This window comes from Calypte anna, chromosome 1 (assembly GCF_003957555.1).
Source record: "Calypte anna isolate BGI_N300 chromosome 1, bCalAnn1_v1.p, whole genome shotgun sequence".
NCBI classification, from domain to species: domain Eukaryota; kingdom Metazoa; phylum Chordata; class Aves; order Apodiformes; family Trochilidae; genus Calypte; species Calypte anna.
The window spans coordinates 189,604,683-189,631,815 of record NC_044244.1 but is presented as its reverse complement, the minus strand read 5'-3'; the positions used below and the strand labels follow the sequence as shown (position 1 = coordinate 189,631,815).

Below are 27,133 nucleotides of genomic sequence, written 5' to 3'. Positions count from 1 at the left end.
TTTTTATAATTTACCTGGAACTGTACTGACAAGTACCAGTCAGGGATTTGCACTCCATTGAATCAGCAGCTGTAAGAATATATGTCAAAAAACAAAACCAAAATCAAAACTACAAAAAATACCCTAAAATGTTTGGAATATGAGAGTAAAAAAGTCACCAGTTCACAGATACAGAAGCCCAGGACAATAACAGTGTATGAAAATAGTGACACGACTACAAGAAAAATAAGAACTAAATACATAAATCTGAACACTTAATTAAGGTACTGTCTCCATGTCTTCAAGTCAGGAAAAACCTGTTTCAAATTTCAAGGCTATGCAAACAACACGAAGAAAATATTTACCTTTATCTGGCCTTTTTCACAGGGTTCACTGCACACAGATCTGATGATATTATTTTTCTCTGACCATATTTCATCATCATCCATCTTGAGCTCTCCATTGTCCCAGCTGCCAACGTTGATATAATCAAAGTAGTCCTTCCCCATTTTCTTGAAATTCATTATTTCATATCTTTAGAAACACAAAAGGGAGACATAACTGAGTTGAGAATATTTGAAAATTTTTTAAAAACTGATTTTTTTCTCTTTGTATTTTCATTTGTTTTCTTTAGTCACCATGAAGGTTCCCCAGAACACTTGGGTATGAGTGACTGAGCTTCTGGGGATCATAGAATCATTAAGGCTCAAAAAAAACCTTCAAGAAGATTGAGTCCAAATGTAATCCAACTAACACAACCACTAAACCGTATCCTGAAGTGCCACATTTAAATGCTTCTTCAACACCTCCAGGGATGGTGATTCCATCACCCCTGGTAGCCCATTCCAATGGCTCACCACTCTTTCAATAAAAAAGTTTTCCTAATATCCAACTTATACCTCCCTTGGCACAGCTTAAACCCATTTCTCTCATTCTGTTGCTAATTACTTGGAGCAGAAACCAACACCAGCCTCACTACAACCTTCCTCCAGGTAATTGTAGAGTGATAAAATCTTCCCTGAGCCTTCTCCAGTCTAAATAATCCCAGTTCCCTCAGTCGCTCCTCCTACAACATGCCCTCCAAAGCCTTCATCAGCCTCGTAGCTCTTCTCTGAACATGCTTCAGGACTTCAATGTCTTTCTTATGTTTTGGTGCCCAGAAATGAACACAATACCCAAGCTGTGGACTCACCATATCTGAGTACAGGGACAGAATCACTTCCCTGCTCCTGCTGGACACACTGGTTCTGATAGAGGCCAGGATGCCATTGGACTTCTTGGGCACACTGCTGGCTCATGTTCAGCCATCTGTCCACCAGTTCTCCCAGATCCTTCACCGAACTGTTTTCCAGCCACTATTCCCCAAGCCTGTAGTGTTACTTGGTGTTATTGCAAGTTATTTTGATTTAGCTCTGTTTATCACAGCTCTTTGGGCCCAGCCATCCACCCAGTTTTTAATTCACAGAAGAGCCCACCTGCCTATTTCACAGGCCACAGCTTTCTGTGGGAGACAATATCAAAGGCCTTACTAAAGTCCGGGTAGACAATGTCCACAGCCTTTCCCTCATCCACTAGTTGGCTCACCTGGTCATAAAAGGAGATCAAGATGGTCAGGCAGGATCTGCCTTTTCTGAATCCATGTTGGCTGGGCCTGATCTCACCTTTATCCTGCACTTAGCATATGAGCACACTCGAGATCAACCACTCCGTGATGTTCCCTTGTACTCAGGTCAGGCCAACAGGCCTGTAGTTCCCTGGATCCTCCTTTAGGTCCTTTATGTAGAGAGATGTCACACTGACAAACCTCCAGTCATCTGGCACCTCCCCTGTTAACCAGAACTGCTGATAGATGATGGAGAGTGGCATGGCAAACTCCTCTGCCAGCTCCCTTAGCACTCTCCAGTGAATCTCATCCAGTCACACAGATCTGTGAGTGTTCACGTGTCATAGCAGGTCCCCCTTCCTCCTGGATTGTGGGGAGTTGCTATTGCTCTTCATCCCTATCAGGAGGTTGAATACCCTGAGGCTAATGGGTCTAACCATTAAAGACTGAGGTGAAGAAGATATTCAGTATCTCATCCTTGATAGCAATATTCCCCCCTACAACCAATAAAGGGTGGATATTCTCCTTGACTATATTTTTGTTGTTAATGTATTTGTAAAAACCCTTCTGTTATCCCTACAGCAGAGGCCAGGTTGAGGTCTAGCCATGCTTTTCCCTTTCTGATGTTTCTCTGCATGACCTAGCTAGATCCCTGTACTCTTAAAGTTATTCCAGAAGCCACTGTGGAATCTTTATTCAACATTGTTTGGACATTGTAGAAGACCTCTGAGTGTTGCTTTGCTAAAGCACTTTAACTTTGTTAAAGTGTTAACTTTGTTGAAGTTCAGACTTTTATGGGCAGATGAGTGAAAGTACTACCAATGTTCAACAGGCAACAGGAACTAAACCAATTATCCCTCTGGTGGTAGTTCCATGCACACATCTCAAGGGCAAAACTGAAATGAAACCTAAGAAATTAAATAAACTAGTTGTGTTTTTCATAAGCCCTCTGCACAGAACAGCATTGGTAAACTAATAGGCTCAGAAAGTCCATTGCTCTAGTGGAAGTTCATGAGTCACTGGATCCCTGGAGCTTCCTTGAGATACAATAGGGACAGTTTGTCACTTTAGGATAGGAGAGACCAGATGGTGCAATTGCACATTTCCAGCAGTGTCCTAGTCACAGTGTAAATCACTTATTTTGAAACAGAAGTGCCACAAAGTTTCTGAGAGTCTGAACTCTATTGTTAGAACACACAAAACACCATCATCTTGTTTTTATTTATTTTTCTTGACTTCTATATTTCTTCCTTGGAGTTTCAGTAGTATTTACTAGGTAGAAAGAAATAATGACTATTCTTTCCATACTAATTTATATTTTTTCCATGTCTGTTCAGCTAAAACAAATCCTCTGCTAGCCTGCCTGTCTGCTTCAATCTCAACATACATATAAATGACTTTGGAATAAGGCCAAGATTCAAAGCATCTTGTGGCACTAATCATATGTTGTGTAATATCAAACCCTTTTTGTGATACATCAAAATCCTGAAATATCTAGGTCAGAAAGGCTTTTTATGTTCTGATTTCCTGCTTAACACTACCACAGTACAGCTGTGAGGATTTAAATCTCTTTTACAATGTGGAGATGCAGCTATCAATGCAAGTGAACTGGAGAGATAAGTTGTTCCAATATGACTGCACCATCTCCCAGCTGTTTCAAATAGTGTTTGGCAGAGCTCAAAAGACTATAAACTACTCAAAACCTGGCTGTTAGAGATGAAACTTCCTATAAAGCCTTCTTAGTAATGAAAAAGTAAACTTTAACTCAATGTTGGCTAATTTAAGCACTTGAGTCAGATTTAATCATGTGGCTACTGCAGGAAAAAAAGGAACAAAGAACCATGTTTCAAGAGCAAAGAAATTCTGGGAGCATTTTGTCACCACAGTCCATTGGTTTGAGTAGCCAGAGCACTACTTTGTATCACACAAATCCAGTGAGGCTGAACTTGCTTAGAGTTGTGTTATTCTGGGGTGAGCAATCATCATGGTGTTCCTGTGCTCTTCAGTACAACTCTAATCTTCTACTGCTACCGAGGAAATGACTGCACATGATAGAATTTCTCCATCATTTTTCTTAGAACTGAATTTTAAAATACCCAAGACAATCTGTTATATTTCTTGTAACAAATATAATTAAATAATTACAGTTAGGCATGCCAACATGAAGAAAAGGTAACACTAGAGGTGTCTGTGCAATTGTCTTTGGTGGATTTTCATGTCAAATGTCATTTATCATTTATTGATGGCAACTTTCAGTCTTTCTGTAAGTAATGAGCAAAGCATATAGGAATAAGGATAAATTCCATTGCATCTAAGCACAAATAAATCCAAATGTAAATCCTTTAGGACAAGTCTTTTGAAAAACACTTGGTCAGAAAACTCAAGACTGAGCACTTTTCTTCAGAAATCAGCTATTTGCAAAAATAGAAATGTTGCGCAGAAGACAGTTTTGCTCACCAAAACAGTGCCAACAATAAATTTCTATCTGATATTTTCCTGGGCTTCTGACAGTTTGTGAGTACTCCTACCAGATCACAATGCACCAGATCACTGGTGATGAGTTTGAAAATTTGTCTCCAGAGGCACACAGTCAGACTGCTGTGTATTTGGCTGCCCCGCTGTCTTTTGGGGACAATGTTGACTTTACAGATTTTCCCATAAAAAGAGAAAAAACTATTCATTTCTGAAATTGCAGATTTTTTTTTTTAATTTCGAAATATTCTGACTAATGGAATTATCGTTTCCTATCCATCTCTACTTGGAAGTTAATACATTCGTTTCATCTTAGTGAAAGAAGACAAAATTTAAATGAGTTTGCCTCTAGCCATATGTTTAGATCAGAAAAAATATTTAAAAATTTATCAGTAATCTAGACAGAAAGGGCAACCTCTATCAAAGCAGTTCGAATGCAGTGAATGAAGTTGGAGTCTACCCTCTGAACTAAAAGGAATAAAAATACTTTGAATACTATTCACACTTGATGTTTAGTAGGCAGAAACACAGGAAAAAACTTATCATTCCTTTAGATGTTCATTTATATGGACACTGCATACATGTCATAGAAAAAGAAAAACTTGTCTTATATTTCATAGATATATGTATATAAATGTATGCAAGTTTCCAGCAGAAAAAGCTGGCTTAAATTTCATTTGCCTTATTGCAGCAGGATACAAATTAATGGCCCATTCTGTTATGCAAATAGAAAGGCTTTATTTGGAAGTTAAGGAAAAAAATTTTCAGTAATCCTGAAGGAGAAAAAAAATCCCGGACTAAACACTAAAATATTTCTGATACTTTTTTGGCTTTCTTAATAAAATAACTATGTCTGCTATGATTGCTTTTTGCTCATGAAACACATACATTTAAATGCCCTCAGTCAGACAAGGGTCTGTCAGGCTTTATGAACATAAAGCTGTAGGTTGGATGGTTGTAGCAGGAAGTATTAGCTTTAAATGGCACAGATAAAAAGGCAGATTCCTGCAGGAAGATGAAAGTTTATGTCTTTAACCTTAAACATAAGGAATGCGCAATAATACATATAGATATATAAAAGAGTTCTTTTAGAAAAATAAGCATATAAAAGAGTTCTTTTGGAAAAATAAGCACATAAACAGTGGAAATGTGAAACTAAAAGCATGAGATCTTAACTCTGATGTCGAGTCTGCATGCATCTTTCATGTACCTTGTCTTTGACTGGTATTGAACAGTTTGACAGATGTCAACATTACCTTCCTGGAGAGTCACCATTCTCATCAAACAGGATCATGTCCCCAGATACTCCAGTGAAGTTAGTCTTCATGAGGGATTCCAGGAGCTTCCGACCATCTATGGGCTTCATGGCATCACAGAGACCCACGTAGCCAGGGCACAGTGACATCTGCATGTTGTGGAGCCCGTATGCCATTGAGTATATTGCATTTATGACAAAGCCCATCTTGGAGTCCTGAACATGCTGTGTCCTCAGAGTCATCTGGCCTGACAGTGAACATGGAAGAGAGTGGTTATTGCATGGGGCTGAAGTGTGGGCAGCTCTTCAGACATCTGTTGGTAGGTTGGTTATTAATGGTGGAAAGTCTTTTTAAGAGTCTTAGATCGTAGAGGATCCTGTTACTGGTACACACACTGACAAAGTTAACAAAAAATAAAATAATTAATTAATTTCCCTTTAAATATTTTACTATCCAGCTGATACCTTTCTCTGTGGAGCTCCAGACCTCACATATGTTGTTTTTCAACTATTTCTGTTCCATGTGTTTTTTTAAATATGTGTTTTGATCATTAGAACATAATGTTTTGGGGAATCAAGGAACTTCTTCCTGTCTGCACAAATCCCACCAAAACCTCAGAATTCTTTTGTTGAGGTCTAAACCTTAGCATGATGTATTTTCTGTAGTGATCCTGTATTCAACAATTGTATTTCAGAGACATGAGAACTGATCCTGTGTAATCAGACTGTCCTAGGCACAGCTCCTTCCCTGTACAAAAAGTTCCATCTCTAATAGCTCCTCTCTATTTATAAAGTGAGGATTATGATACAATGCAGATGAAGGCATTTTAATGTCTGTGAAGAGTTTGATGATGTGGGTTAGGCACTGAATCTTCTCTGCTTAACCAGAGCGGGTTAGCCCTACCGTGTCTGAATTTTAAAATACAATGTCAGGATTTCTATTTTATATTCAAGCTTCTGTGAAATGCACAATAAAAATTCATTCAGCAGCACCCTGGAGGCCTTTTATTTATAACCCAATATCATTAATGACATAGGTTTGCTCTGTTGGTAACACTAGTCCAGCTAAGAAAGAGTAGGCTGGAGGTTTTCTGCCTCATATGTCTTTGGAAAAGTTTCCAGCTGCTCTCCAGACTCCAGATCTTTAATACTGGGAAGGTGAGAAGCATCATAGATAAAGCAACTACATCAGTCATGGTAGGAGTTTGTCAGACACCTGGAAAGATTTGGATCTGGAGACAAAAAGCTCCACTAGAAGATTTGTTCTCCTTTGATCAATCAAGCAGCAATCCGTAGGGGCCATGAACCCTATGGGCAGCCAGGAGCAAAGGCAATGTAAATAACACTCTTCAGCTGCTCTGTAGGATTCTGCCTCCCATAGAAGCATTGAGAAGTGACAGGGACAGAGATTAAACCTGCCCGTCTGAGCTGCAGGGGCAGAACAATGTGAGATGCAATTTATGCCATGAAAAGGCTGATGTTCTATGTTTTTGCTTGAAAGAACTGAAGACTATTGTTGACTGAATTGTTTCTGAGGATGGCTCTTATGTAGCTTAACAATATCTGTCCAGAATACCATGCACCCACTCTGATGTCCAGGCATCTTTTGTGCAACTGAGCAAGATTCTCCAGCTGTTGATCAATCCCATCATAAAATAGGTGCACAATTTGAATTTAAAACTATTGTGTAGCAAATAGTAAGTGGATGAGAAGACTGAGAGATCCCTTTTCCCCTTCTGTTTTGTGCTGGAGCTGGCATTCCCGGTTCCAGTCAATCTCAGGAGAAGTAGTTAGGATTTTGGATTGTTAACATTAGGTGATATGAACTAGAAATATCTGTAACTGAATAAAAACTTGGAAATAACACAATATTGCTCATTTTTTCTCTTCTACTAAGGTATTGCATAATCGGCATAAAAACTGCAACAGTGGAATACATGTAAATCCCATATTAATTGAAATTAAGTGGAAAACTGAACAAGTGTATTACATGGCAATACACAAAACTTAGTTTAACTAATTATTCATCCTCACAATTAACAGCTCACAAAGTGTGTAGTTAATTATAGTAGCTATTAGAATGAATCAGGTTTGCATCAGCTGTAGTATTTATTGTGAAACAATGTTGCAAGTATGATTGCTTGAAGATTTAATAACTTAATCCTTACAGGAGCACTTTCTGCTGGGCTTTGTTCTTCAACTTTATAGAATTATTTTTCTGACTTTCTTTAAACATTGAATCTCATTCAGTTCACTTGATGATCTGTAATGAGGCTGCTTAGCTCTTCATAGAATCTGCTAGTAATTCTCAACAGTTGTGAGGGAATTAACTGCTGTGAGAATTTTAATATACTTTCTGCAGCTGAATTTGGCATTTCCCTGAGATGTTACCTCTCTCACTTGGCTATATAAAGTAAAATCCACCCTGAGAAGTCTGCCCATCAATTTGTGGTACCTTAAGAATTTACAGTTAAGGGAAACATCTCAAAAAAATGTGACAAAAGAAATGCTTTTCTCTTTAATAAAGCATAATGTATGTAGTTAAAAAAAATACCAATATTAAAAAAATATTTAAGTCTTAAAGCAAGAGTCAACCTGTTTCACAAAACACTCATGCACGTCAGACTTGAAGCATATAAGTAATGGTGTTTATCTCAGTGATCTTACCAGTAGTTTTAAGGGAAGTCTGAAAACACAAGTTAAATGGCAGTGTCTCAGTCAGAAAACAAAAATTAAATAAAATCTATCTCTGTATGGGTTAGTGCTAGTGGCTGTTGTCCTTGCTGGAATTCAAACACATATCTTTAAAATCATCCATGTGTGCTGTTTTCAGTCAAGAACCTTTCCTGACACGGGGTCATCATGAGATGGATGGGTTGAATGGATGAATGTCACCTTAATGTAACCTTAAGATGGTGACACCAGAAATGTTCAACATCTTTACAGATAAAACTCTTAATCAAGAATAATGAAAAAAATCTAGTAGAAGTTGAGGAATTCCTACAAAATTACTGAGCAGAGAATAAATATACACAGAATGTAACCCATATGCCTTTTCTAATATCCATATTAGAACATAGTAAAAAAAAAAGACATATCTATAAAAGATCTGCTTTTCTCTATCTTGTACGTTTCCATATGAGAAAAATTTTCAAAGGAGGAAATAAAATGTCTCAGTTTTCTCTGGACTGGGGAAAGACAGCATGATTTGTTTAATGTTGACATGTCAGGTGATGCAGGCAATGTCCACCTGAATATTTTATTTCAGTTTGGGAATGGGTTTTCAAAGCCAATCTCCAAACTGTTCCTGCTCACTCTGGGGTCCTAGTTTTGGAGCAAAGTGTCAAGTGTCTTTCAAAAGACACTAAAATAGATAAAGTGCCCAGGAAGGCACCTAATGCACCAAAGCTGCAAATAGGTGTATAGCTTTTAGCACCAGGCTACAGGCAGCTTAGGGCAAACCTGCCTTGAGCTGTGAATCTCTCGGCCCACAGAGTTTCCAGTCAGACTCAGCATCACTCCCATTTGCTTCAGACAGAAGCAGTTGGAAGTAGAGAGGTAAAAATGTGCATGGGCCATGTACAAACCTTCATTTCACAGGTCTCCAGTCAATTCTTATTGCAATTTTGAGAGGCTTAAGTATCTTTTCTGTGGTAGAACTGACCTTTTTTTCAGGACATAACTCATTTTCCCCAAAATTGTTTAGAATACCATCAACCTATTTACAAATCTGTGCTGAATTTAGTCATTATGCCTAAATGATTATAGGAAGTGAACTGCTGAGCAGTACCTCAGAACCAAGAAATATTAGTGCTGCTTCATGATAAGTACTGCAAAAAATAAGAACTCTGCATCCTGCAATTAAGATGTCCAAGCCAATAAAGAATGCAGGGTGAATCAAATAATACCCAGTGAGGAAATTCAGACAGTCCTTGGAATCATAAGTGATAAAACATTGTGCAATTCTCTGAGAAATGAGGGTATCTCAGTGGTCAGAACATGTAAGCAGATTTTGTTCTGTTTATTCCTATTTTTTTATTATTTTTTTTCCAAGTAGTTGTGATAAGTTAAAAAGGGCTTATCCTAGTATTTTAAAAACTGTGAGATCCTAAGGCAGTTCCAGTTTCAAGTCACATCACCATTTCTGTCTACAAAATATCACATAGACACATCCTCTTCCTCCTTTCGCAAGTCAGATCATGAATCTACCCTTCAGTTTCCCATCTGGTATTTTCTTTTTATTATTTCTTATTTTCCATCTTTTTTTTAAACTAAATATTCCTTAGGAATACTCATTATCTTAATGCTTTTCCTCTGCTTAATGCAATGAGCATTTTGCTAGCTTGAGTTTTGAGGTGCTACTGCACTATCTCTGAAATGAAACTCGACGTAGAAAGGATTTCAAGTATTTCATGGGAAATATAAGTATGTAAATATTTTTTTCCTATAGGTCATTTAGGAATCTATATATACAAGAGACAGGTTCAAGTGAGCCTTTGCAACATGGGTAAATGCTTTGATATCTGCTTTGGATTCTGATGCCACTTCACAAAGTATTAATATCCACACTTTTTCCTGCTTAAATATATGTTCTGTATGTCAGAATTTATCTGTACATTCCCAGTTGTATGACAGGTATATGAGTATAAAAAGGTGAAGTACAGTCTGAAAATAGTATAAAATCATAACCTACATCTTTTCTGCCCACACTGCTGGAAGTGACCCAGTGACACTCCAGCAATATCCCAGCAGAAGATAAATGTGGGATATCATAGAATGATAGAATAGTTGACAATAGGTCTTCAACTAGATCATATTGCTTATAGCCCTAGCCATTCTGACCTTCAGTGTTCCTGGGATGGGGCATCAACCACCTCTCTGGGAATCCTGGTTCAGTGTTTCACCACTCTCATTGCAAAAAATTTCTTCCTCATATCTACTCTGCATTTTCTTTTAGGTAAAACCATTACCCTTTGTCCTATTGCAACAAGCCCTATTGAGAAGTCCATCCTCATCTTTCCTACAAGTCCCCTTTAAGTTCAGGAAGGCTGCTATAAGATCTCCCTGAAAGCTCCTGTTCTCTAGGCTGCACAACTACAACTCTCAGCATTTCCTCATCAGAGAGGTGCTCCTTGTGTCCTTCTCAAGACCCACTCCAACAGGTCTGTGTTTTCCTTGTTCAGAAGACTCCAAAGCTGGACAGAATGCTGCAGGTAGGGTCTCACCAGAGGGACATGGAGGCACAGGATCACCCACCCTTTGCTATTAGGGGCACTCAGTGTTGTTCATCATCACCTCATGAAACAAAAACTTGGTGACATGTGAAGACAAGCTGAAATATGTGCTCTCCACAGCCATTGAGGCATGAGAGTGTTAGCATGAACCCAGGGGTTATATGTGGAGAGAGGGGGTTCAGGTATGGCTCTGAAATCAGCTGTGATTAACCATGCAGAGACTGTCCGACACTAAATTCCTCATCCAAATTTGTTCTTTTCTCTTGTCACTACTCCAAAACACAAACATGTAGATGATAGAAAAGAAATGTGTTCTTTCACCAAGAAAGTGACTGCAACTGGCAACGGTTCATTTCTTTGATCCATTTAAAAACAATTAGTGTACTTAAAGGCATTGATCCAAGAAAGAACTTAAGGGAGCTCAAAATCCCACTGCAGTGTGAGCCAGTTCCCAGCACGGGTGGTGCTGAGCTGTTTGTATCCTCCAGCATTTCCCCTGCAGACCCAAGCTCCATCTGTCCAAGATGTGGAATAGGGAGCATGGGGCTCCTCTGCCTGGATATGGGGCAGGCTGGGAGCTGTGGGACCCATCTGGGAGCAGGACTTGAAGGAATAGTGAAATAACGCTCTCAAGACAGCCCCCTCCCCATCAAATATAGAAAGCCAAAACCAAACCAGGGCAGATCTTGAAGGAAATCTGCATGTCCAAATAAGAGCCATGTAGCTCGTGAAGGCTCTAGAACACAAGTCTTACGAGGAGAATCCCAATGGAACTGGGGTAGTTTAGTCTGCAGAAGAGGAGGCTGAGGGAAGGCTGGTTGCTCTCTACAACAGTCTGAAAGAAGGCTGTAGTGAGGTGAGGGTTGGTCTCTTCTCCAAAGTAACAAGTGATAGAACAAGAGGAAATGTTCTCAAATTGTGCCAGGTGAGGTTTGGATTGGATATTAGGAGAACTTTATTTAATGAAAGGGTTGTCAGGCACTGGAACAGAATGCCCCATTCCTGGAGATATTTAAAAGATTTATAGATGTGGTGCAAAAAGATATGGCCTAGTGGTAGGCTTGGCAGTGCTGGGTTAATGATTGGACTTGCTGATCTTAAAGGTCTTTTCCAACCAGAATGATTCTGTGATTCTAAAGTCTGAAATTTCACTGTTCTTTCCCATACTTAGCATTCTTCATAACATCCTGCAATTATATTATTATTTTTTAGTAATTTTTGATTAGGATCTATCATTCCTCTTTTTTTCCCCCTACTTTTTACCCTCAAGGAAGATAATATACATTATCTGTCTGCTTGCCAGCTGGTGATATAGCAAAGACCCATCAAGCAGGGATGTGCAAGAGTGCAAAATTACCACATTCCAATATGCTTTTTCTACTTTCTAGCTTTTCCAAATCTGTACCTGCAAACACATTTCTATTTATAAAGGAAATCAAACTGATGAGAGGAAAGAATGACCGAATCTACTCCAATTCATCCATATATAAGGAAATTATAGAATCTGAATAAATTAATTATAATTTATTTTATCCTTAATGTTGGAGAGTCAGGGTCTACCCGCATAGAGATTTTAATAGCTTCTAGATAATTTACAAGGTTTGGGAAGGCAAAGAGAGAAGGAAAAAAAAAAAGAATAAAACCACATGGTATTCCATCAAATATATCTAACACATGGAAGGAGGAAGGCAGGGAACATAAAGTGAAAGAAATGTGGGTACAGGTTTGTAGTCAGGTTTTGGAGGTGTTTAATTCAACACCAACGGTGAGAAGACTGAAGGTATTCAAGGGCTTGAGTTACAGATGTGTTAAAATCAGGACCAACAGACACTAAAAAATCAGAGAATACAGTGGCCCTCAGTGCAACACTGCTGCTTTCTCTAAGAGAATCAAAAAATAGTGACATGTCTGTGTAGGCTCGTGGCTCAGATAATGTCAGGTTCTAGAAAATTCAGATCAAGATCTGTGCCTCACAGCTAATCTACCTTCAGAAATTTCTGGACCTGACCCAGCATTACTGTAAAAGTACCAAAAAACTATGTTTGAGCTCCAGATATGAAATGTGGGCCATAAAATGACATCCCTAATCTTCCCAGTGCCCAAGCACAAGATATAATATATCAAGTATCAAACTGAGTGGCAGAAGATTCTACTCATTATTAAAAGGTTCTTTAAATCCCTGTTTAAAAATTAAAATTAATTTTAACGTAATTTGTTTTGTCTCCATTTACAATCTAAAAATGAAGGTGTGGGAATGTCATGTTTGGGGAATATGAAGTTTGGTCAACATAGACTATTATCTATAAGAAAGCAAGAACATCTAGTCTTAAAAGGTCCAAAGGCAATCAGTACCAAAGGATTTGATTAGAATTTTATGACCTGAAAATCATCATTAAGTAGAGTTATGCATCTGAATCAACCTGTCCATCTATTCATGATCTTTACTGAATTGTGGCCTTAGATAATAATAATAAATAAATATTTCACTAGTGCCAGAGGGGAAGATAAATCCATTTCTTGTAGAATCCCTAGAGTTTGGAGGCCTTTACCTGTCTCCTTTTAAATATGCATTTTATATTCTTTTCTCTGAATCCTCGCCTTTTGAGGTGGGTGGTAGCAGATGTCCTGTGGCATGGAACTAATTACACTGAATGTCAAGTCAGATAACTCTGTGAACTTCTCAATTTCTGTAGTGCTCCAGGGGGGAAGAAAATCAGTGTATTTCACAGCAGTAGTGACACCCATTTGGATTAAGTACATGTTCAGATCTGCAAATGAAAACTGGGCATGATGCTAAAATTTTCACCTGTGTGAACTAAGTGTGTGTGAAGTGATGGAGACATTCCAGTGCTAAATAGAAATGAAGAAAGAAAAAAATATTTTGGGTTGTGTTTGTCATTATCTTTGTGTATGTGATTTATTTCACAGTTTCATTATACTTATTTACTTAATTGAGTCTTTATTTCATAATAATACCTGCTTGGCACTGGCTATGGATAGTGCATATTAAAAAATGAAAAACCCCTCACAATTCATTGGACCTGACTTCATTGACTTATAACTTTGTTTATATACTGTCACAGAGATAAATGTAGCCTGCTTCACTAAACAAGGATCAGCAAAGTAAATACAAAGGTTTAAACAATGATGTTTATGCTCAGGACATAGGTGAAGTTCTTTCAGTCATATCTCCTCGTGCTTATTTTCTTGCTGCTTAAATAAGTTGTCTATGCTATTAAGCACTGTTTGTTTTTTCCTGAGAGTACAACCAGTTTGTGAAGAATAATATTTTTTTCCCCACTAAATTAAAGGTTACTGCTTTCTGTATAGACACCTTCATTTTAAAATTACCTCATCTATCAACACCAATTGGCTTCATGTGTTTCTTTTTATCATTATCCCAAGAAGTAAAGAGTAGCTTGTCTTTTAGTGAAAAAAAAAAGAATTACCTATCTTTAGCATTTATGCATAAACTCAATCTCTTTAATTGCGGTCCTGAGAAATACCTTTGGCTTTGGGGGTTTTTTGTTTTTTGGTTGTTTTGTGGGTTTTTAAAATTTTTTTTTGGTTTAGTTTTTGTTTGTTTTTTTCTGGTGTTTGGGGTTTATTTTGTTTGGTTTTTTATACAGATACTGGAGAAGAGAATGTATTCAGTTAGATAAACTAAAGAGCATGGTCCTGTTTTTTTATCAAGATAAATCTGAAGCAGCACTAATATATCCATCATCGTGCAGATATTTTTGGGACAGTCTCTGAAATACTTGTGGCCAGGGAGGGCAAATATCACCTTTACAGCCGGGAAGTCAAACTGAGGGAATTTAAGATTCAAAACTCCGAGTGCCTGAAGATAAGAAACCAGATATTAATGTAGGAATCAATATAAAGGTATGGTTCATAGTCATATTGAAGATAGGAAACATATGTAGAATAAGTAAAATAGGAAGAAACAAAAACTACCATGAGGCTAAAAAAATCCTGTTAATTTTGAGGTAAAACTCCAAACATCAAAAATCTCTCTCTCCTGCAATTCTAAAATAATGTTTGCTTCTTTCCTGCTGGAAAATCCACAAAGTTAACCAATTTTAACATTTCTTCACTTTACCATATACTCTTGCCTAGTATTGTGACTACTATAAAAAACCCAGCACAGGTGTTCTAGCACTTATGGCACAAAATATTGTCATTAAGTGAATCTGTAGTCATCTTTCTGATTTTTAGCATAATTTTAACAGATGGTTTAGATCAAAAATAAAACTAACAACTTCCTTTGTGAAAAACTCTGATTAGATGTGCAGTTTTAATTGATTGATGCACATGGTGTTTTAAATCTGGGGAAATCCACAACTGAATTAGCAAGAAGAAATAATTAAAAGCTGTTATAATCTGGCTTTTTGTCTTTTACTATGACCACCAAAGCCAAGCACTGAATAAAACAATAAAGGTGGAGGAAAAGTGATTATAACAATGTATTTGGGAAATTAGTTCTTTTTTCCATTCATTATTTGCAAATCATCAGACTACAATCTTTACACATTTGTTTGTGTGCTTGAGATTCCTAGGTTTTAGGAATCTACTTGAGCTGTGGATCATTCAGGATTTCTTTGTGAGAAACCTTCCAAGGATGAGTTCTGTTCAAACCAAGCTATTCAGGCGTTATGATTTATATGTTTCATATCCATGACTGGGTAACTTTGTGTCTAAAATAACAACTCCCTTTTTTTTGTGGAGGTAAAAAAAAATCAAACAGAAAAGTCAAGTTGTCAAGTTGATGTTTCATTGGTAACATTGTACAGCTATAGAAACCAGGTCTCTATTAGCCTGTATCCAACCATGCCCACTGATCTGACATCTCATGAAAGAGATCTGAATTATCCTGGGGAAATCAATGAAGTTAACTGCTCAATATGCAGTACCTGTGAATAGCACAAATAAAAGCTGAATTTGTGTCATGTAAACCCAAGAGTTGTTAATGCCATTTCTTGATCTCATGGGTGTATGGAAAATATCTACATTTTTAGGAGGAAAAGTCCCATGGGGCTTATAACTGTGGCTGAGCTAATGCCCAGCATGCCAACACCTTATACCTCAGCACCAGTGGGATGCTTGTCTTAGAACTGTTTGGCATCTAATAAAATAAATATTAATTAACAGAAGTAATAAATTAAAAAAAAAAACAAAACCAAAAAACCAAAACCAAACAAGCAAGCAAAACTGGAAAAACACTTCGTATCTTTCTGGGGAAAAAAATATCTTGCCACTTATTTGCAAAAATGACAAAATATTGTGGCATTTTTTTCTAAAATCTGTACATTTTAATGAAAAAGATCAGCTCCAAATGACATTTCCAGAAATGGCTCATGGCTGAAAGAAAAACTAATGAAATCTTTCAAACCAGCTAGTCTTGTGTCTGAAGTACAAGAAATGATCATCATCACCATATGGACTTCAGATAATTCTTAGAATTTTAATTTTCTCCCTGATCCTGTGAGGTAAATAAATAATAATCAGCTCTGCTTCAGAAAGGAAGCACTCAATATTACATTGCAACATTTTTGAAAGTGTTTAGATCCCTATGAATGTAGACTAGCAGCAATTTTTCAAATATAGAATGGAGTTAGGTGCTGAGGCACTATTGTTTCTCTAGAGATTTGAATACTTTAAAAATTTTTGGCTGGTGTCATTTTGGAAAGAGCAAGTGTTGCAATTCCAGCTTCATTCCTTCCATCCCCATTCACCATCCAACCAGAGCAGGATGCAACAGTTCAACATGAGCTACTTACACCACAGTTTCAGGGATGCTGGCTCATAAAGTAGAAGTCATAAATTTACTTACTGGTGCAAGTCTTGTTGTATTTAGGGTTCTCTTGAGGAAACCCGACCAAGCGGCACTGGAACCTGTGCTGCCAAAATTCCTGAAACCATGGATTTCGGTGATTGGTTTCTGGCCGAAGCTCTAGGTAGTAATCATCAAACCATTTCACATCAGGAGACTGGAGCTTGATTGTTATTCCACCAACAGCTTCACGCTGGTACCCGTCTGTCACATCATACCTGTCTGCCCAGCCATCACTGCAAAGAGAAATGAGAGACAATATTAACTACTCAAAAGCATAAGAAAAGAACTTAAAAATAAAAATCAGAGCCTAAGAGCACACTCCCACACCTGTGATTCTGAGTAGAGCTGAGTAAAGAGATTTCTAGTAGAAGAACTCAGTGTTTACCTTTTCCTTATGGTTGTCATTGGCATCTTCTACTTCAATGGTATATTCTTTATGCTTCATTTCAGGTAATTAGAACAACATTAATCACAGATCCTGAAATCTGCCACATATAAGCACAGCTCTGCATCATGCCAAGCCTCACTGAGCTCAATGGAGAAAATCTTGAATTTAGTGTTTTACTGACACTGGGGGTGGTACTACTTTTACCTGAAAGGAAGTGATCTGGAGGACAGGACGTCTCACAATGTGGAGGGCAGGACTGTGTTGCAGGACATGCTTGTACCTCACCATGGAGCATGGCACAGGGAGCCAGAAACAAATCTGAATAGGCTGACACTGCTCAAGCAGAAGTACCAGCTCAGAGTGCAGATGATGAGACAGTATAACATTGCATCAGAAGCAATAAATCTTCTCTGCAGACACAATTAAAGAAGCATCATCCAGATCCATGTGGGTTTTAATTATATTTCTTGGTTGCTGGTGGCTGGAATACTACGAAATTGTGTGACACTGTACTGCACAGGGAATTTTTATCCCCTTTTGCTAATCTTTCTGCTTGAAATATTCTGACCACAAGTAGCCAGAAGAGAATGAAAAAAACAAATCAAACAAAATCCCACAAGCTTCTCAGGGTAATTCCTCTTTTCCCAGTTTCACACTGTATTTTCATGGAAGTACATTTACAAAGTGTCACTCAGCTCCACTAAAAATGTACATATTTCATTAGATCATTGTAGGTTTCTGCTCTTATATTTCTGTTTTTCAAAAGCTCCAGGTCTTACAGATAAAAATTGTAGAAGTCTCAGCTATTTTTCCCTCTACAAATGCACTGATGTTACTGACTGTAGAGAGCACCTGAAAATTAAATTCTGAAAGCTGAGTAACTAAAGGGAAAGGAAAAAAAAGATTAATTTGCCTTATTTTAAAAATTCATGAGTTGTTTAAAGCTGTCCTTAACTTAAAATAATTAATCATAGTGTATCTGATGTAGGTGACATTTATCTGTATGGTTCCATTTTGATCATCCACTGCCTGGCTTAAACTCTGCTGCAGTATTGCAGAGCATGCAGTAAGCCTGCTGCAGGCAGTGGTCTGAGCACAGGCCCTGTCCTCTGCTAAGCTGTTCTCACCCAGTGCAGAAGTCAAGACCTCAGCCAGTAACTTCTTCATGAAGCCTGGACTCTGGACTATGTCTTAATAGCACAGCTTCACCAAGGGCAAAAATAATATCCAGTGTCCAGAACGAAAATGATGGGACTGTTAATCATGCTTCAGATTTCAAATGCACTAATTTACTCAGCATAGAAGATAAAATATACATTCATGAAAGGAGAAAGGTGAGCAGTGCTGTTCAGCTTGAATATAGCACTTGGGAAACTGACCTACAAGCTCAGATCCTGTTAGTGATGAACAGAGGTGGTAACATTCCCAGCTGCAGTCAGGAGGCTCAGTACAAGGCATCACTCCCACCTTCCACCAGTACTATTTACTGGACCAAGAGTTAGAACCCTTTATGAGTTGTTTTCTGATAAAAGCCTCAGAAGGGTTTTAAAATTTATGAGATATTTAACCTTTTCTTCAAAACATTCATCTTAATCTTTGGCAAGTTTTAAAGCAGTTTTATCCATCCTTATAAATCTGACAGGTTTTATGAATGCGGGAAGTGATAGATTTTCTGAATAGAATTTAAAATAATTAGAGTTGTGCTGTCAATATCTCAGTTTTATGAGTTGTACCATAAACAACTTAAAATTTCTTCATTGCTTTCCAGAGGAACAGTTTTGTAGATCTAATTCAGCAGAGTGCTGCAAAAGTTATAGTATTATTTTATTAATAGTTATCTCTTCTAAGGAGATTTGCAACAGATACCATTTTATAACTTTCAGTTATTGACAAATATAGAAATAACAATTTCATATTACATAACCTCTCAACATTCCTACATAAGGGCTTCTTAATTCAACAGAGCTGCTTTTTATTCAAGTATTTCAGTTTAGCTTCTTGGGCAAAAGGCTCTTAGGAATGTCATATAAAAGATGTACTCAAGCTGTATAATGTAGAGACAACAATGCAGAGATAAAAAAGCCTCAAACAAAGTTGGCAAAGCAAATACTAAACTAATATTTAAAGGCCCATCAAAGTGGAATAAGAAAATAGGCTTGCATGAATATAAAAAAGCAAGAGTAGTGTGGGATATTTAAATTTTGCACCCACAGTAGAATGAAAAAACCACATTGAGTGTCAATAACAGAATAATATAGATGTATATGGGATATCAGATGTAACCCATCAGTAGAGAGTTTGAGGTTAAGAGAGAAAGGCAGAGAGAGGGAACTTTTTGTTTTCATCAGTCTTGACTGTCGCTCTTTACACATTCTTTCCTCCAATGTTTTAATATTACTGGAGTAGCTGGCAATATTCTTGTACTCTGTTGGTTGTTGCTCTATGAGAGGGGAATTGCTGCAGTCCACTGATTGAATTGAAGAAAGGTTCTCTGGCAATAGAAATGTGTTGTAACAAGAAGGTCCAACAGAAGTCCAGTATAATCATCTCCTCCCTAACCACAGAAGTGCTGAGGTACAGATGTTATTAACAACACAATGCAGGACTGTATGATGGTGAAAGAGATGGATCTGTCCGCAGTGGAGTGTATAGGTTGTTTAGGTGACCCAGTAGCTAAAAACAGATCAGTCACAGGTTATAAAGGACAGGTGAACAGTATTCCAGTCATGATTATTAAATACTCCAAACAGACTGAGATGTGGATATCCTTAACAGATGACTACAAACCTTCATTTTTTTTCTCTTTCATGGACACTACGCTTTCCAATTTTATGCTTATAATGTGATTCTGGCAATTAGAAGTGGGTAGTATTGTGTATTAAACAACAGACACATGTCCTCACAATGATCTCAACAGGTCTTAAAGTTTCATGTGAAGAAACTTTGTTGTGAAAGTAAGCAGTGGTTAGACAGCTGTGGCACCAGAAGCTAAAGCCCCTTGCTGGTTTATCTGTCAGGTGTGCACAGTGATGCACATACCTCATTCATCAGCCTGCCAGGCTAGAGAAGGCTGTCAACAAGGTAAGAGGACACTGACCTGCAGATCTGCCTCCCATCAATATAACACTCACATTCAATGCAGTGAGAAAATGTATTTTGGGATCATGACCTGTTTCCTCTCATCCAATTCTGTATTTATATTCTTGGCAACTAGACTAATGTCTGGTGCATTTTCCTTAAGGAATGGTGGTGTGATACGAGATTATAATCATACTGTATCAAGCAATATATATCATTGTTGAAAAAAAACCCCAAACAAACCAGCAACATTCAGCAACAATCAGGAAACATAAAAGGTAGGAAAAAGGGAAAAGTAGCTTTTACTGTTGAAGTACTAGCAAAAGAAGAACTTGAAGTAAGAGTGCCATTATCATAATATTCTGTATCTGTTATTAGAAATAACTTGTGCATTTAAATTGTCCCAGCAAATGTTTTTTGAAGGAATGGGGTTGATGGAGGTTTTAGCGAAAGAATATCCTAGAAAACAAACTTAGTTTATTGAATTAGCTGAAGATTTATAGCCTAAAGAACTCAACACAATACCAGGGGAGAGATGTGATAACTGTCCTCAGGTACATAAAAGACTGAAGCAAAAAGATCATATTTTGTGATCCTTTAAAAGTAATCACAAAAGATCATTTTGACGTGAACAGTCATCATTTGAACTGGATGAAGATTCACTGTAGACATCAGGAAAATATTTCTTACAGTAAAGGGTGCAAGGAACTAGAAAGGCTTGCAGGCTCTTGAGAGTTTCAGAGAGTAAGTTAGACAAATATTCTTCTTCATATAAATGACCCTGCCTTGGCAAAGGAAGCACAGTATGTTGACTGATTTCTTGACACCCAGTCTACCTGATTTTATATTAGCTTCTAGTGAGGTTTGAAATATGTCTGGAAATGATGTTCGTATAAAAACCAGCGGACAAGAGAAAGAATGCAAATAAAAATACTGCCCCTTCCTCATGATTTACCCAGCTTCTTGAGATTTGTTACCTTATTAGGTTTCTCATTACAATATATTTCTCTTTCTCTGCAGTTGCTATGGGAAGCATCAACAAACATCAGAAGTTGATTTAAGATGAATTGCATCTTAGGCTGAACTGCAAATTTTGAGGGCCAATTGAGCTAAACATGTTTTATAACAGAAAATCCTATGCTGATGAACAGATTAAAAAGATACTATACTTTATTTCCATTCAGTACCAATATATACTTCTAGAACAACTGTGAACTTAAGTATTCCTGAACAATGTCAATATCTGTCATGTTTTGTCACTTCCTATGCAATATCCTGACATTGTGAATCAGAATTGGAACTTCATTGTGCTGAAAGTCAAGTATGTAGAGTAGACACACAAACCATGACTTGAAGAGTATTATCTGCTTCAAAGTTTAGCAAGTGCATATGTTACTTAAAGTGCATATGGCTAGTAAAAGAGGGTCAGAGCAAGCAGATAAAACTGTGCACATTGACACTTTACAAAACTACTGCAACCCTTTTGATTTCCTGCATTATATGAAACTTTGTGAATTTATACTAAACGAGGTGCTACTAGGTAGGTGGATATCCAGACTGTCAACTGAAGGAGATGTTCCTCCAACAGCTTCTCACCGTGTTCCATGCTGTCCCTACAGCTAAGATGATGGATGTTCTGTCTTTAACATGTTCCAGTTATTTGCTCTGGACAGCCTGAGATCATTGAAATGTTATGAATCAGTACCAGTGGCCTGGGAAACACAGCTTTAGGAACTCTGTGAAAACAGCTTGGAATATTCAGCACACATTTCTAAACAAGTGCTTCTAATATTAGACAAAATCCTGAAAGGTACATGTAAACAGCAGAAACAAACTATCCATCCTCCCTTTTGTAAACAGTTCCTCTTATTTTCTAAATTGAAAATGCAGCATTGTCTTGGGATCAGCTGAGCTGATTTCTTTTTCTCTGAGGTCCCTCCAATCTATAACTAAAACTATTGCAGTTAAGCAGTTCATTCATTAGGCTGTACACAGGTCTTTTTCTGCTATGCAAAAATCTATTTGCAGGCCACAGGATGATGATGTAAACTGTTCTCCCCAGGTGTAATCACTCTCCTGCCAAAAGTTTGACCAGTAGCATTTGAGAATATATTTGAGAATTTTTCTCCACCTGTGCAAGATTTTGTTGTCTGAGTGGATGTCTTTCATGTTCCTTTCATTGCATTTCTCTGCTCTTTCAGGGTTTTTTTTTTCTATTTCTTTAAAACTCTTAAATATTAAAGAGCCCTTATACTCTTCTGCAAAGCACTGCCAGTCTTTCAAGGTTAATTTCTTTGGTTAATATCAGAGAGTTGGAATTGCTTTTAGTGAACAGCTGTAAATTGTTGCATTTAGATTATTCAATTTTACAATAACTGTGTAAGTAATGAATGGGGACTCTTGTTTTACTGTCTCTCATTTTTTAGATTGCAATTCCTAATCTTTGTCACCCTTTTCATGCATATTATAAAGAGAAATTACTTTAATGGTAGTTCAAATGAATGAAATGAACTGATTATTTGTATGACACACTGTTTGCTACAGGATGATACCTTTAAGAATTAGCTGTGGAGTGAATTTGGCAGACACCTTGCACAGGGAATTACTGGTAATAATTACTTGCAGAGTATCCAAACGTCACCAAACTGATAAAGGTTGTGATGGCAATTTGAGAGACTGGTAGTCTATAGCAACATTTAATTTTCATGAAAAAAGAGATTTTTGCAGGTCTCTGCATCTGTAACTCAGAGCAGCTGACATAGTCCAGTCTTCAATAAAATGTGGTTTATAGTATGTGATGCCTCTTTTTCATGCTTGAAATCTCTCACAGCTAATCAGAGTAACTGGAGGACTTTATATCAGTACATATAAATTGTATGGGCTGTTCCTAAATTGAAGAGAATTCTGACAGAATGTTATTTCTGAAAGCAACAAGGTTATTCAGCTTGTGCAGCATTCTCTTTTGATTCCTGAATAATTACTTTTCTTGAGGAGAGGGCAAAGAATGGACATATTATCAGGAAGAAAGGAGTCTTGGTTACCTAGACAACTTTATAAAATCTTACTTTCTTTTCCTAAGATACAATGTAAATCTGTGCTACAGTTTAAGTCTCTGACTTGTTTGCTGCCTTCATTTTAGAACAATACTTTGCAAAGGCTTTCAGGTTTGTTTAGATTAAATAAATCCAGTTTGTTCAAACTTTCCTTTCAGAACCTGTTTTCTAAATTTACTGTCGTTCTGGGCCTCATTCATCCTAAAAGTAGTCCAGCTGGTCCTTATCTCTGCACACTTAATGATATCCTTGAGATGATCTGAAAGAACTGACACACTCTCAAGGATGTGTCCTGGGTGTGTGAGGCCAATGAGTACCAAAATAAGACCTCTGTGAACTAAACATGGACTCCTCTGTTGTGATCTTCAGAGACACAGAGATGTCCCATCCCTTTGCTGGAGACCCTCTCATGCTTTCCCACATTCCCATGCTGAAGTCAGCAGGCAGTTCCTATACTATCCCCAGGCTTTTCCCTGTAGCTTCGAGAAGGAGCCACGAAATCTTTAGAAGGAAGAGAGAAGAGGAACAAAGCTTGATGAATGATTTCTTTTCTGACATATTGGGAAAGGGGGAGCAGAAACAACTTTTTTACAGTTTTAGATTAGAGAGAATTGTCAAAAGAGGGAGAAAAACCAAAAGGAGGATGTTGTGCTTTAGGAAAACTAAACTTTATTTAGGAATTGGCCATCAGACATCAGAACTATTCCAATCAGTGCTTTGCTATAGGGTAAAAAGATTACTTCCCATCCTTGAACTATGTTTCCCTAAATGGCAACAGCTTTTTCTTTTCAACAATGCTAATGCTGTTGACTCATATTTATAATTCACTCTAAGCTCTTCAAACTGCAAACTGCTCATAATGACAGCTGAAAAAATACCAGTTACATAATGTCAGCCACAGTAGGAAAAAAAAAAAAGAAAGAAAGAAATTGTTCTTCTCTAAAACATTTCAGTCAAATATGTGTTTTTATTGTGATAATACTGATTTTTATGTTCCCCAGCATGTCTGACTTCAGCATAGCTTCTTAGGCACTGCAATGTAATGAAAAATTCTATGCATTGTTATGTACCTACTAAACCCATATAAGCAAATACCAAAAAAATGTAATGTGCAGAAATAAAGGTCTTAGTGGAAATGATAAGCAAAAACCTTCTGTCTTGAAATACTGTCACAAAGCTACTTCCTCTGCAAACCATGCAACTCAAATGGAAACACATTTGGGTTCAGCCTGAATGCAAAATGATTCTCCTTTTTGTTCTTATGCAGCACAACATAACCATAAATTTAAGTCAGTCTTATTTTTTCTGCTCATGATTGACTTTTCTTGCATTGATTGAGAGGATTTTTCATTATATTAAGTACACCATGAGAAAACCCAGGTTATTCTGAATTAGAATTATCTTGTGCCAGTGATTTACTCATGCTGCCCATAATGGAATTATTCTCCATTAGACATCCAGGCTCCTCTTTTACAGATATGCAACAACTTTAAGATATAATCAAAAATAGATTTAAGAATGAACAGGTAAATGAGACAGCCTTGCTACTCTAAAAAAATATTTCATAATTGGTTTAAAAGAATTATTTCTGTGAAACCATCTGCTTACTTGACAGAAAATGTCATGTGCATAAACATATGCATACATATATTCATGGCTTGGCTTTGTGAATGAAGATATACATGTACTTATGTAACAATATATGCATTCAGAAAGACAGATAGAGTTCCTATGTATATGTAACATTTTTAACCTAGAAAATGTAGTGCAGAATGAAATATCTCTCATGTCTGTATACCAGATATTATATAATTTTTGTGTGCATCTGTGAAATTATTAAACCTATTATACCACTATGAAATATAGTTCAAAGCACCACTTGAGTTCTTGCATTTTATTACTTTGTTGAACTATACTTTTAATCATAAATAATATTTTTAATCTTTGGATGTATAAATGATGAAACAGTTTAAGTAAATCAATACATATGGACACATCTGGGTATTCTAAGGATGTGAAAATGTTAACCAAAATGAGTTGAAAAGTCAGACAACACAAAATTAAAAAGGCATAAGAACATCATATTTCAACAATTACTTTTAGTAATTATGTATGTATTAATTGTAGACCTATTACTTTGGACATAATTTGTTTGTTTATGACTAATAAGAAACTTTGAGGTGCATCTTAATGTTGTAGTCTCACACAGTTTGAAAATGGAAAAAAAAAGGTAAGGGAGACATGTTAATAATATTATTTGTATTTTTAGCCCCTATATTAAAACCTAATATACATGGAAATTTTTCACTGGTCTAACAGCACAGAGTTAACAAGAGACAGGGTTTTTTTTGTGACAAGAAATACAAGTCTTAAATCTCCATGTCAATGTATGCTCTATAGTAAATCTTGAGAGACTAATATAAAAATAGTATTTGCACAATTGGTTGTAAATTCTGTGTGAAAAAAGGTTTCAAAATTCGAGATGTTCTGTAGGGTTTCTTCTCAGAGGAAGAATAAGTAATTTAAAGGTGATAACAGCTATAATTAACACACATTTAATTAATCAAAAATACAAATAGATTAATATTCACAGTCCTCCCAGGGAACCAGTAATCTCAGTATTTATTTTTTTTTTACATCCTATTCATCAAACTAAGCCACACATGGGGAAGGAAACCAAGTCAGACATAGAATAATGATACAAATAGGGTAAATCTGAAATCCTCTTCCTCCTGAAATCAGCTGAAGCTCTGCCACTCACTTCCTAGCTCTATGCTCAAGTAAAGACACAAACCTCTAACTGGCCCTACCTTCAGATAATATAATATCTGATGGCATAATAATACAATATCTGATGCACTCACATTGGATACTCAGAGATATTCAGAGTTGAATTATAAAGAACCCTTATAAACCCTCCACCTATAAACATGAAGTTATTTCACTCAACTATTTGTGGAGGTAGACACATAGACACTTTAATGATGAGAGGAGAAATAGCACTTGAGATACTCATTGTTATCAGAAGACAGCAATGGTGTTAAAGACACAATCTGATCCTTTCATCACTCACTACAGCACTGAAAGCCAAACTTGTTGAAAACATTGTGCCATGATAAATGTTTAACCTTTTAATGGGTGAGGATTTATGTCAGTAATATAAAGCAGTAGAAATCTGATCCGAGGTGGTCTTTCAGCCTAAGGGATCATTCAAGTTCAGGGTGATGTTAAGAGTGCAGCTCATACAACTTTGTTCCTAGATCACGTCCAAAAAACTAGAAAATCTTAGAAAAGGTGCATCCAGTGACTTCTTGACTATATCTTGGTGTTTTGGTATGCCACAAAGCCCCCCTTAACTTCTTTCAGCACAGCACATCTGAGATTTCTTTAAGCTTCAATGACCCATGTGGTGGAGGAATTTTAAAATAATGAGAGACAACTCAGAGATGTGAAGACCAGAGAAGCCATTAGATTGGGACCATTACCTTTTGCTTAGCTTCTCAGTTCAAGTGGGTATGATTCTCACTGAGCAGCACTTTTATGGCTCCTTTATTCTTCTGAGTTGGCAGAGGTTGGCCTTAAAAAAAGTAAGAATGAGGCCCAGGGGTGCTCTGCACTGTGTGTGTGCAGTTGCCTTCTGCATAAGGGATTTTCTTAAAAATACAAGTAGCTGATGTACAAAAGTGAAAACAAACGTAATCCAGAATATACTTGAGTATGAAGATGTGATGAGATGATCACATTTTAAGTTAAAACGTGTCATTTAACACCATCTCTGTATCTGACAAATTCTGCAAAGGATTATGATAGGATTCTCAAACTATTTTGGGTGACACAATTAAAAAAAATGCTTACAGCTGTGAAAAGCCCTTAAGACAGCATCATAAGGCTTTTAGTTTCAGAGCTGTGGCTGTGGTTACCACCGGGGAAAACCACATGTGAAATTTATCAGCACCTCTGTCTGCAGCTGCAAATAAAGGTCAATCCCTACAACTACACATTCGTTTGCAAGCAGAGATGGGGGGAGAGGTTGGCCATAAATCTGGTTTTCAAACAAATGAGTGTTAATTCCCTGCATTAAAAAAATAACAACATGTAGCAGTTATCTAGAAAATGTAAATAGCTCATCTGTAGTGCAATAAAACAACAGGTTGTTATTTTAAAAGACCTTTAAGAAATTATTGTAAAATAAATTCCAGAATTAAATTTTACATAGATGTACATAGGTGACAAAT

The 27,133-nt window shown here is 37.0% G+C and overlaps 1 protein-coding gene across 3 annotated transcripts in view; it reads right to left on the bottom strand.

Moving 5' to 3' along the window:
• GRM5 (glutamate metabotropic receptor 5) overlaps nucleotides 1-27,133 on the bottom strand; it is a 240,981-nt gene that overhangs the window by 36,193 nt on the left and 177,655 nt on the right. For all 3 annotated transcript variants that reach the window (XM_030460975.1, XM_030460985.1, XM_030460993.1), the window contains exons 3-5: nucleotides 16,377-16,612; nucleotides 5,311-5,557; nucleotides 345-513 (exon numbers count right to left, since the gene is read on the bottom strand). In XM_030460975.1, coding sequence (XP_030316835.1) covers nucleotides 345-513; nucleotides 5,311-5,557; nucleotides 16,377-16,612 — 652 coding nt within the window. The remainder of the gene's footprint in view (nucleotides 1-344; nucleotides 514-5,310; nucleotides 5,558-16,376; nucleotides 16,613-27,133) is intronic.